Raw genomic sequence first — 11,752 nt, 5'->3', positions numbered from 1 at the left:
CCATACTAGCAGATCATGAAAATCATATAAAAGATTAAAACAGCAGAAGCTAACATTTATCATCATTTTAAAAGGAGATTTAAAAAATGACTAAAATAAGAGGGGGAAACTGGGAAAGCTTTAAAAGAGTTGATATCTGTGTGAAGCTTTATCTGATCCGCTTCACTGCAACTGTTAAATCAACCACCAGAAGGCGACGGAAAGCCTGTCGCTTGATGCCGCGTCATCGTTCAGTCTCGATTCAAAGATTATTCATAGTAGAAAGACGGATCACTCCGATCATTTATTTAATTATTTTTCAACTTTCTCTTTATAGATTTTGTCGTTTGAAAACTGTAATTACAGTAAGTTATTTCCTATAAATATTTAGAAGTTAATGTTTGACCCAAATGTGGAACACATCTGCATTTTTCTGTGGGAAACAGTCTTGGAATATCTGAGTAACTAGAATAAAGGAAGTGATCTTTATCACAAGTAAGTAGGGAATTTTCAGTCATCATGGCCGGCATCAACAGAGGCAGCCAAACACTAAATCTATGTGAGTGGAACATAATTAACTACAGAAACAAGAGCAATGCACCAGTAATATCACAGTGATTAAGAGCCTGTAGTGTGGACTACTCTAGAAAAGAAATTGACAGCATGTGACAATAAAATTCTTTTGTTTCTGATCCATCAAACCTTTCACCAGAATGTTCCCTGAATAGTCTCGTCAAAGCCACCATGCTTTTGATGAGATGTTAGGGCAAAATTACATGTATTGTTTATTTATTTGTGCTAAATCTGACTGCAAAGTAGGCTATAATTTGGTTAGGCCAGCCACTGTAGATCTGAAACATTTTATGATGTGCTGCACCTCAGGGGCTGAAAAAAATATCTTGTATCCTGCAGTTTTATCAGTTATAAAAACAATAAAAAGGGATTCCATGTGAAATAAAGATACACATTATCCACACAAGAGCATCAACAAATTCATCTTTGGATAATTGTTTCAACAAATAATAATTTCACTGTAGTTTCACTCAATATTTTCACCTGGAAATCCATGACGTACCAGCAGCAGTTGACAGTCCCAGAACCATTAAACTATGAGGTTTATGAAGATGACAAAGTGTTGTAGCTACTTAACAAAAAAGGAAGAAAAAAACAGTATTTCGTATATTTGTGTATTTTAATTTAGAGAACTGAACATTATAGGTTGGAACCGAAAAATAAAAAACTTAAATGAACTAATCAAAGAAATGAAGGAGGCTTCATCTTTCTACCAAACGATCTTCGATTGTCATCCTTCCGCTCCGGCTCGTTTTGATGTCGTCAGCAGTGAGCGACGGGACAGCAGGCAGGCAGACGGCAGAGATGGCTGCTCCCGGGGAGCGGAGCGGTGGCGGACGGAACACCGGCTGTCCGCGGGCGGTGAAGTCGTGGTGGCGCCTCGCGGTGCTTCTCCTCTCCGTGTCCTCCCTGCCGGCGGTCTCGGCGTTGGTGGAGGGTCTGTACTGTGGGAAGGAGGTGTGCTACGACGTGCTCGGTGTCACTCGGGAGACCTCCAAGTCGGATATCGCCCGGGCTTACCGTCAACTGGCCCGGCGGTACCACCCGGACCGGTTCAGGCCGGGGGAGCCGGGCTTGGAGGGGGAGACCCAGGAATCTGCACACACCAAGTTCCTGCTCATCGCGACCGCGTACGAGACGTTAAAGGTTCGTCCGAGAGTGTGGGAAATTTGAAAGCTTTACAGTGTTTTGTTTTTTAATTTCCTCATAAAAGTTTCATTTGTTGTAATATCCACCCGGAAACTATTTGTGCCATCATGTCTATTTGATCCAAGCTTGTATTAGCTCAAACTGTGCTGCAGGTTTAATTCTTCACTGCTCTGATAGTCCTAAAATAGACATGAAGTCAGCTTGTGCTTCCGATCCTGTAATATATCCTCTGATATTTGACCATCTTAATAGCGCTCCACTATTTTTAAGTTATTTTTATTTCCATATTTGTAACCTTGAACTTTTCTAGAGTTACCTTGCATGATTCATAGTCCAAAAACTGGGCCTTTATGCTGGTCAGTTCATCCTGTAAGCAAAGAGCTGTCTCTTTAAGGCCATTTGCCCAAAAAGCTAACTTTCCTCTGATTGGCCAGCTTCCAGAAGTCTGCAGAGGGGTAGAGACTTGTGCTTTAGAGTTGGGATATATTCAAACCTATAAGCAGAAGTTTCCCTTTTAAACCCAGTACAAAAACATGTTTAAACAAAATAAATCTTTAAAACGTGACAGGAGAAAAAGTAATAACGTGGTAAAAAGCTTCAGACAGCTGGGCAAGGAGCACAAACAAATTAAATGCATGCAATACAAGCGCTGATATTTTCTGATAACAGATTTTATCAAAACTGGGGCTTACAGAGGTCGTCTTTTTGAGTAAAATAAAATTTATTGAACAGTTTTAAATTATTTCTGTAATTGACCTCAGTGTTGCTTTTAACAAAAAATGTAATTGTTTAAGAACTAATCATTTGTTCCATGTTATACTCTATCCACTGGCATATGCTCTATTGCCAAAAGTCACGCATCCAAATCATTGAATTCAAGTGTTCCAGTTGTTGTCATGTCAGTGGATGTTGAGGCAGACAGTTCAAAGAGATCAACAACTTACTGTAGCATCAAACGGTGCAGACCTTCAAACTAGGGCTGGGCGATATGGCCTAAAATCCATATCGCAGTATAATTTGACGTGCGGTAACTATATATCTGATATATTCTTTTCTTCTGTATAACGTATTTTCCACACTATAAGGCAAACTTAAAATCCTTTAATTTTCTCAAAAATCAAGAGTGTTCCTTATGTATGAATTCTGGTTGTGCTTACTGACCTCAAACCAATTTGTGCAGAAATCTGTTAAAAATGTTTTAGTACAACTTTGGTAAGCTGCACTGCTTGATGGATTGTCAGAGCATTACGGCTGCCGTAGTGAGAAGCTTCGCGGAGTAATCTGGGTCCAAAACTCTGTCTGCTTCAGGTCCCAAAGTCAAACAAACACTGAGAGTTAAAAACGGTCTAAATTCTTTAATCTTTAATAAAATCATCAGCGTTGCTGCTTTACCAGGTGTAACAATTAAGTTTAACATCCACGCATCCATGAAAACAGAATTTATTAAATTTAACTGAGTTACAAGTTAACAGGAAGTTAGCTCGCTAGTTTCCACCTAAACATGATATGCCATGTTCTGACTGAGAGATTTTTGAAACTAATTAAAACGTACAGCTCTGCTATCACTTCCAACATAAATGAAGACAGAAAACTAAACAGCAGTGGCGTTTGCAGGGTTACTGAAGTTGGACTACCTGGTATATAATGTTGTGCTACGTGATTGCTAGCGACACAGCTATGTTAGCATAACATTAGCACAGTGAAGCTGGAGGATGAACGCCAACTTTTTTCCACTCGATAAAAGTTAACGTGAGGGATTCTGGTGGTTAGGGACAAATGCAATCGCATAGCAGGATGCTATACATGGACCAAACTTCAGTCAGGAGAACAACTGAGATTATTCATCCACAATACAAGGTTAGTTATTAATATACTGCAACAACATGGGAATAGAGCAGCTGCGAGAGAATTCAACATTAATGAATCAATGTTATGGAAGTGTAGGAAGCGCAGTTTTTGGCTTTCCCCATATTTCAAAAGTACTTCATGTCTTTGCTATGACTGTCGGCTGGCATAATTTGCAGATGATAATGGTTGAAGCCGCTACGACGCTTTCGACCAAAACAGATGCAGCTTGATGACATCATCAACATGTGCTACCGCGATAGAGCGTATAGTCAAAATCTCTATCGTTGGCCAAATTTATATCGTTTCTATCGTATATCGTTTCTATCGCCCACCCCTACTTCAAACTTCATGTGGTCTTCAGATTAACTCATGAACAGCGTGTAGAGAACTTCATGGAATAGGTTTTCATGGCTGAGCAGCCTCATCCAAGCCTAACATCACCCAGCATGGTGCAAACCGTGGGATGCAAGTGAAAGGGACCCTCAATGCTTCAGTGCAGACTTTGCACCAGTGCATAAAGCAAGGTTGATGTGGAAGAACTTGACTGCCCCTCGCAGAGTCCAGACCTCCACCTGACAAAACACTTTTGTGATGAATTAGAGTTGATTGTTACAGTAAATTTTTCAGTGCAGGAGAACTGGCTGATAAAGAGTTAGAAGGACGGATACTCTAGCTTTATTTAATTTGAAAGAAACACATTTAGTGTCCAGTGATCTGTCAGATTATAAAATTATAAAAGCAATTTCTGCCAGCTAATGTGCCCTAATATATGCTTTATATTGACTGACAGAGAAAATGAAATGCAGCATGAGAGGAGTAGGATGAGTGGAAACCAGTATTTGACCCAGAGCTTGTTAGCTCGCCTAAGACAGAAAACCAGTGTTTTCCTCACTCCGGATTAACAAACTCAGTTCTCATAGGTGTTTTAATTCTTGGAGGAATTAAAACCTGCTGATCTTTGTGTGTGCAGGATGAGGACACGCGGCGGGACTACGACTACATGCTGGACCACCCTGAGGAGTACTACCAGCACTACTATGCCTACTACCGCCGACGGCTCGCTCCCAAAGTGGACGTCCGGGTCGTCGTCCTGGTCACCATTTGTGCCATCTCCATCTTCCAGGTAAGACCGCATACTGAGTAAGCCAGGTGATATTCAGGGTTTGCTGAACATCACCTGACTTATTTACAAACCTGTTCCCATCTCTCTGCAGTACTACAGCTGGCACAGCAGCTACAACGAGGCCATCAACTACCTGATGACCGTTCCCAAGTACCGCATCCAGGCCACGGAGATCGCCAAGCAACAAGGCCTCCTCAACCGCACCAAGGAAAAAGGCAAGAACCGACGCTCCAAGGAGGAGATCCGGGAGCAGGAGGAAGAGGTGATCCGCGACATCATCAAAAACAAGATAGACATCAAAGGGGGTTACCAGAAGCCCAACCTGTCGGACATCCTGCTGTGTCAGATCGTGCTCTTCCCGTACTACCTGACCAACTACGTGGCGTGGTACGTGTCCTGGGTGTACCACTTCACCATCTGTAGAGAGGAGTATGGAGATGAGGAGAAGCTCTACATCATCAGGTCAGCTCAGGCTTAACCTACAATATGAATGCCGGGATGAATGACATGAAACATGTTTAGAAGTTTCTCACCTTGCTTTATCCTCAGGAGGTACATGAAGCTGTCCCAGACTCAGTTTGACCGCCTGGAGGAAAGCACCAAGCGGACCTTCCTGGACAAACAGCTCTGGATCAAAGAAAACTTCGAGGTTGGTTGCAGTCAATTCTTTCTTTTGCTTCTTCCCTCCTTCAGCCTCCTCCTTGGATATTCCTGGTACGTTTTTAGTTTCTTCGTCCTTACTTACTTCATGAATAAAAGCTAATCCAGCTCCATCCTTTAAAGGCAGCTGGTGTTAGTTTGACCACAGGTCTTTCAGGTGTTGCACAGACTTGCAGCTGGTGATGATGGACCTTGTCCTTTTCTGCAGCCTCAGTAAGCTCTGCATAGCAGGGCCAGGTTAAGACTATAGTCAGCAGCTGCAGTCTAAGACAGTGGTGCTCTACATCCAAACTGTGAGATGAAAGATTTGAAACAGTTTAATGATATCAGGGAATTACCTGACAGAAAGGAATGAAACTAGCCAGACTGGACTTTCAAAGTAAAGGCCATTGCATACCGGTGATTGGTCAGATTAGTTTATTCAGATCGCTGCAAATTCATCCAATAAAATTATGTCTGTGTGAGCGTCTTTTACGTGTCTGATGTGTAAATACCTTAAGAGTGTGGCAGCTTTCCAGAAGTCAGTCATGTTGTTGTCGTGTAGTCAGCATCTTTCAGCAGTTACTCCTGACCAGTCAGAAACAAACCTACCTGTAGCTCCTGCTTCCAGCTTCACCTCTTTTGTTCGTGCAGAATCAGAATTCTTAGACCCAATAGCTGTGATGGGGAAGAGCTTTGGTACAGCCTTATGGTTTCAGATACTGCATCCTCTGTCAATATATTAGCCCTTCGAGGATCCTAGTGGGACATTTTGTGCCATTCCGTTTTTCATTTTTATCCTATTTTTGCTGTGCTGAATTAATTTAGTGAATATTTGTTCAGTTCCATACATTATCTTAAAATGTCTTTGTCTTTCAGGTGTACAGAAAAGAGCAGGAGGAGGAGATGAAGGTGAAGATGGCAACCGACACGAGGATGAAGCGGTACCGCCGCTGGATGAAGAACGAGGGGCCGGGCCGGCTGACCTTCATCGACGACTGAGCGGCACAGAAAGCATCCTCGATGACCGACACGCCTGCCTCGGTGCCAACACACACACAGAGGGACGCCGCGCTGTGTGAGAAACGTACCTGTACAGAAAGATTATATAGCAGAGATATTTTCATAGCATTCGGGCCTCTGACAGGACGACGGAGGGAATAAACTGTGAGCTGAAGCTTGAGATTTTCGGTAATTTTTTTTATATCATGGCAATTTTTTATTATGTTTTTGTTTTCCAAACTAAGTAGAGGGAAGTTTAATAATGATTCAGTAATTTTTTTTATTAGTATTTTTGGTTTTCTCCTGCTGGTAAAAACACATTGAGTGACTTTTGGAGCCTGAGGTGTTATTAAGTGATTTTCTGTTGGATGAATAACCAGGCGGCTGCTGGTTATTGTACCAAAGTGTCCTTTGGTAAGACAGCGACGGTTAGAAACATCAATCAGAAGCTGTTTGAGCGCATAAGAAACAGCTTCAGTACGTTATTTCTTCCAGGGCTTTTCTGTCTCCGATGTGCTGCTGAAGCTTTTTTTATCTGAAGAAAATGAGACGTGGTGTTTTGGTATACATTTGTGTAAATGGAAACCAAAGTCACAGCTGCGGTTTCACAGCTGATCTTTGTCACCCGCTGACTCTTTTTATCATCATCGCTCTCCTCAGAAGTTCAGGTGGCTGCTTACTGTTTACTGCATTTCAGAGGTTGATTTTATTCTCAGTGTTATTTATTGTTTCCACGTTTCGTTTTTTTCAGTGGCAAAGCAAAATTAAAGTCACTCTGAAATTAACCTGTCCTGTGGTTTTTGGTGTATGAACACAAGTTTTCTGAGAGCTAATCAAACACTGCAAGGAGAATGCATAAAATTGTCATGCTATATCCAGATACATCTCTACTCTATTTGACTCATCATGAGTTAAAGAGTGTCTAGTTATTTTAAGTAATTTGTGGTTAATGAAGTTGCTTCATTAACCACAAATTCAGTTCAAGTCATGCTGGCTTGCTTTCTTTTACAAACTTCTATCGGAAACACTTGTTTCCTCTTTCACATGTCAGAGGGGTGGAGCTTTAAACCCTCAGGCCTGAAGTAAAGCAGCTGCTGTTTAATAGAAGTACCAGAACTGCAGTTCCTCTAATGTCCACTGGAGGCTGGCTCCAAAAGTGAATGAGTCCACAGTTAAAACAAACATGTTTATAACCTGATACTAAAAAAACTGTTCTGAAATTAATTTTTGCCTTGGAAACAACAGCATGATTGGTTGGATATGTAGTGCCAATTAGCACTGCCACTGCATACCAAGGACGAGTCCTGATTCAAACCTCAGCTACTTGTTAACCCAGATATAATTATCAGTCAATATCAGGCATTCGGTCATGGTGAAGACAAGGTGCTGAAGTTCAAATCGAGCATCAGAGTGATGAAGAGAGGTGATTTACCTGACTTGCATCTTTGTTGGTGTCACACAGGCTGTCTGAATATATCAGAAGCTGCTGACCTGCTGGGATTTTCCACAAAAAACATCTCCAAGGTTTACAGAGAACGGTCAGAAAAAAAGAAAATATCGAGCGGACGACAATTGAAAATGTCGTCTTGAGACCAGAGACCAGAAGACAATGGCAACTCAAACAACCACTCATTACAACCAAGGTATGCAGAAGAGCATCTCTGGACTACAGCAGAAGACCACACTGGGTGCCACTCCTGCCACCAAAGAACAGGAAACTTTGGCATAAAAAACTTGAAAACATGGATCCATCCTGCCTTGTATCAACAGTTAAGGCTGATGTTAGTGGTGTGATGGTGATATTTTCTTGGTACACTTTGGGCCCCTTAGTACAGACTGAGCATTATCTAAACACCACAGCCTGCTTGAGTGTCATTACTGACCAGATCCATCCCTTAATGATCCCGGTTACTGGATTCTGGAATATGACATATAGCTCTGTGTACTCAAGTAGAGCACCTTTGGGTGGAAAAGGAGATTCACACCATGGCTGTTTAGCAGTCATGTGACACCATTATGTCATTATGGACTAAAATCTCTGAGGAAGGTTTCCAGCACTTTGCTGAATCTGCCATGAAGAATTAAGACAATTCTGGAGGCAAGTGGGCTTCGACCCAGTACTTGCAAGGTGTACTATAAGTTTATGGTGAGCATATAAATTAATATATTTTAATATCCTTCACAGACCTCCATATAATATGAAAACTAAAACAACCACTTAAAGCTTTCAAACAAAAAACTAAACTGATCTAAAATCAGAAACTGAGAAGAAAACTATAACATCTCTTGTGACTTACCAAGCTTCACGAACCATTCTGTGTTCAATCTGAAGAGCTAGACTATTTGATGTTTCAGAGTGAAAAATATAAAATAAAATCATTTAAAAATATATGAAATGGTGATGTGGCTCTCTGGGTAAACAGTGCTCTGCCTTTGTTTGAACTATAATTAAATCACACGGGAGCATGTGAGCACTATACCTTCATTGCTCAGTCTGAGCTCTAAATCACCGGAAAATGAACGATGGTAGAAAGAAGACGACACACACCGTGTCAGGTTTTCCATTAACAATAAAAATTATTAACATACATTTTTTTTAAACATACAAAAACAAACAATACAAGGCAAAAGGATGATAGAAGGCCCATGTCATTCCAACATTAACCACAATAATCTGGTATCATAATAAGAGCAAAAATGAACCAACATAACCTGGCTGGGAGTCGAGTCTTAGCAACGACGCGTTATTTAGTTAACTGATTAAAATAGTGCCGGCTGAGATGATCACAATCATACTTCTTTTTCAATGAAAAACAAAACAGATACACAAGTGCAGAGACTTACAGACCTCACAGAGGGTCTTGTCTTCTTCTTTTTTCTTTTTTTAAAGAGCGGTTATAATAATAAGAGCTTTAATCTGCCTTTGCAACTAACTACATTACAGGAAGTACACACACTGAAGGCTTCACAAAGAAAAACTGTTCTGTACATCGATTCAGCCAAAGCATCCAAGCACATTTCCACAGTCACAAACAGCCTGAACAGTGCAATCAAGTCAGCTAGCTGCCCTCGTGTTTGGAGTTCACCGGCTTTGACAGCAGCCTGTAGGAGATCCCCGTTTATCCCACAAATGTGGACGAATGACAAAACACTGACTCAGAACAGACCCAAGTATTTTAAAGGGAACCTATTATGTTTTTCCATTTTTTTTCATCACAGGTGTACACCTACAATTCAGCACCAAACTGCACAGACTCGATCAGACGCACAGACGCTCACGGAGCAGCTGGCAGAAGGTCAAATCCTGAGAAACCACCTCAGGATTTGACTCTGGAGTGACTCGGTCTGATTTTGGGAGGTTTTCGTGTGTGTGTGTGTGTGCGGGAAGTGACTCTCTCCCAATTAGTGAGCAGTTGCCATGGCAACAGAAACATGAACGGCAACAGCAGTTGAGCTGTTTCTGCAGTAGTAAATAAACTGCAAACCGTTACAGTCAGCCTGGATTGTTTAAGATAATATCACATGTGCATTTGTGATGCAATAAAAATGCTATTTTTAAATACTGATTATGATTATTATCAGTAGTGTTATATTGAGGCACTTCTTATCAAAACCATTATTGTTTATAAATCTGAGGTAAAAGTTTAAACTTCAGACTGCTTTAAACTCTTTTTTTTTCCACTCTTGGCTCTGCATAAAGTCAGAGAGAGTGGATATCCCTAATATGGTCATCTGACAACAGAAGCTCCAACTACCTGTATAGGGAGAGGGGCAATTCAGAACAAAAGGGGAGGAGCTAAAACTGTTTGTTTCAGATGAGCAGAGTTCATTATGATTATGTTTTATTTTAAGCTTTCAATTATTTTATTGAATCTGTATGTAATTGAATTAACTTATGAGTTTCATAACTTTTTACTATGCTATTGTTGCTCGTTTTTTCTTTTCCCATGCTAAAATTCACAGCCTGTACAGAGGTTTGGCAAGAACCAGCATATCGGGCTTCTTCGTGGAGGGAAATCTGCAGTATAAATGATGTTTTCTTGCTTTTTAGGGATTATTTTATAATTCTGAATCACACAAAGTGACTCCAGTAGCAATAAACAGAATAGGTTCCCTTTAACTTAAGTTCAAATAAGTACAATAAACAGTAGTTTTTAGAAAACCTTCAGTCTGGAGTAAATCCAAATAAAATAAAAAGTACATCTGTGACAAAACAAATTCAAACCTTCACTGGCTGTTAATCTCTTTATATACTAAACACGACCAACTGTGTCCTCTCTTACTGCATACATGCTGTGAAGCAGACCGGATCACCTCGTGAGCACCCACAGAAGCTCTTTCCAAGACGTCCAGGAGAAGATCCGATCTGCCCACGAGGAGTCTGTGATCTTTTGGTTTGTGTGTAAATACAAACTGGGATATTTTCAGTTATAATGTTATCAAGCCAAACATGGAAGTGAACCGGATTAAGGCTCCCAGCGCTCTTGACAAAAGTTTCAGGTCTCACCAATGGTTTCAAGGTTGGAAACATGACTGTAGCGCTACAGCAAATCTGTCTGTCCTCGTGCGTTCTGGTGACTTCAAAAGTCCAACACACAATACAAAGTGTCCAGGAAGCATTCTTCATGCCTCCAACCTTTCAGGTTTAAGGAGCATTAAGTCAGGCTTTCTGCTCTCAAAGTCTGTTTTTCCATGAATAGTGACACAGCCAGGTGTTTGCCTATCCATGACAAGTTTTTTTTTGTTGTTGTTGTTTTTTGTTGTTTTTTTAAACAAACTCCAAAAGGACAGAAAGGGCTTTGGCCATGGTTCAGTTTCGTTTTCTCTGCCCCATTTTTCCTTCTTTTTTTTTTGACGACTTAGAAAAGACAACACGAGAGTAAATCCAAAGGCTTTAGTGAAATCACGAGAAAAAAACAAAACAAAAAGCAATCATCTTTAACATCAAACAACTTCACGACAAGAAGGGGGAATTTTGGCAAAGACGAAAGCAAAAAAGGAACAAAAACAAAAAACTTTTTTCCTTTTTTTTTAAATCACAGTTTGGAACTGCTGGAGATTTTAGATTAGCTTTTTTTTTTTAACATGGGGTCTGTGTGAGTAGCAAACAATGTGATGAAAATAAGCTTGGTTTTCTCTGTACAAGAGCCAAACAAAAAATGTAGTTTTTCCTTCATCCAATCAGATGGGCCACAAATTGGCGTTTAGGATATTTCCAAAGGTCATTTTGATGTTTTCAACAGTTCCTTTTTCAGAGAGATGTCACCAAACCACCCGGCTAGGATGAAGGCGTTTAGTTTGGGCCAACAGTTTCCAGGGCTTTACAAAGTCCAGCTTTGACATTAAACTGTCAAAATGGAACCAGTTTGTTTCACTTCCTGTCTTATGGAGTTCTGTTGTATGGAAGCCCATTTGTACCAAGAAAAAAAATTACCATTT

At 40.6% G+C, this 11,752-nt stretch overlaps 1 protein-coding gene across 1 annotated transcript; it reads left to right on the top strand.

Moving 5' to 3' along the window:
• Window positions 1–1,293: 1,293 nt before the first annotated feature.
• On the top strand, window positions 1,294–11,241 carry dnajc25 (DnaJ (Hsp40) homolog, subfamily C, member 25). The gene is made up of 5 exons (XM_085167222.1): window positions 1,294–1,698; window positions 4,520–4,672; window positions 4,764–5,134; window positions 5,222–5,321; window positions 6,191–11,241. Exons 1-5 carry the CDS (start codon window positions 1,309–1,311, stop codon window positions 6,311–6,313), a joined length of 1,137 nt encoding a protein of 378 aa, XP_085023348.1. The 5' UTR covers window positions 1,294–1,308; the 3' UTR covers window positions 6,314–11,241.
• Window positions 11,242–11,752: the final 511 nt, after the last annotated feature.

Source organism: Neolamprologus multifasciatus, chromosome 7, assembly GCF_963576455.1.
Source record: "Neolamprologus multifasciatus chromosome 7, fNeoMul1.2, whole genome shotgun sequence".
In the NCBI taxonomy this organism is placed as follows: domain Eukaryota; kingdom Metazoa; phylum Chordata; class Actinopteri; order Cichliformes; family Cichlidae; genus Neolamprologus; species Neolamprologus multifasciatus.
The sequence above is the reverse complement of the archived record's forward strand: the minus strand, read 5'-3'. Positions and strand labels throughout refer to the sequence as shown.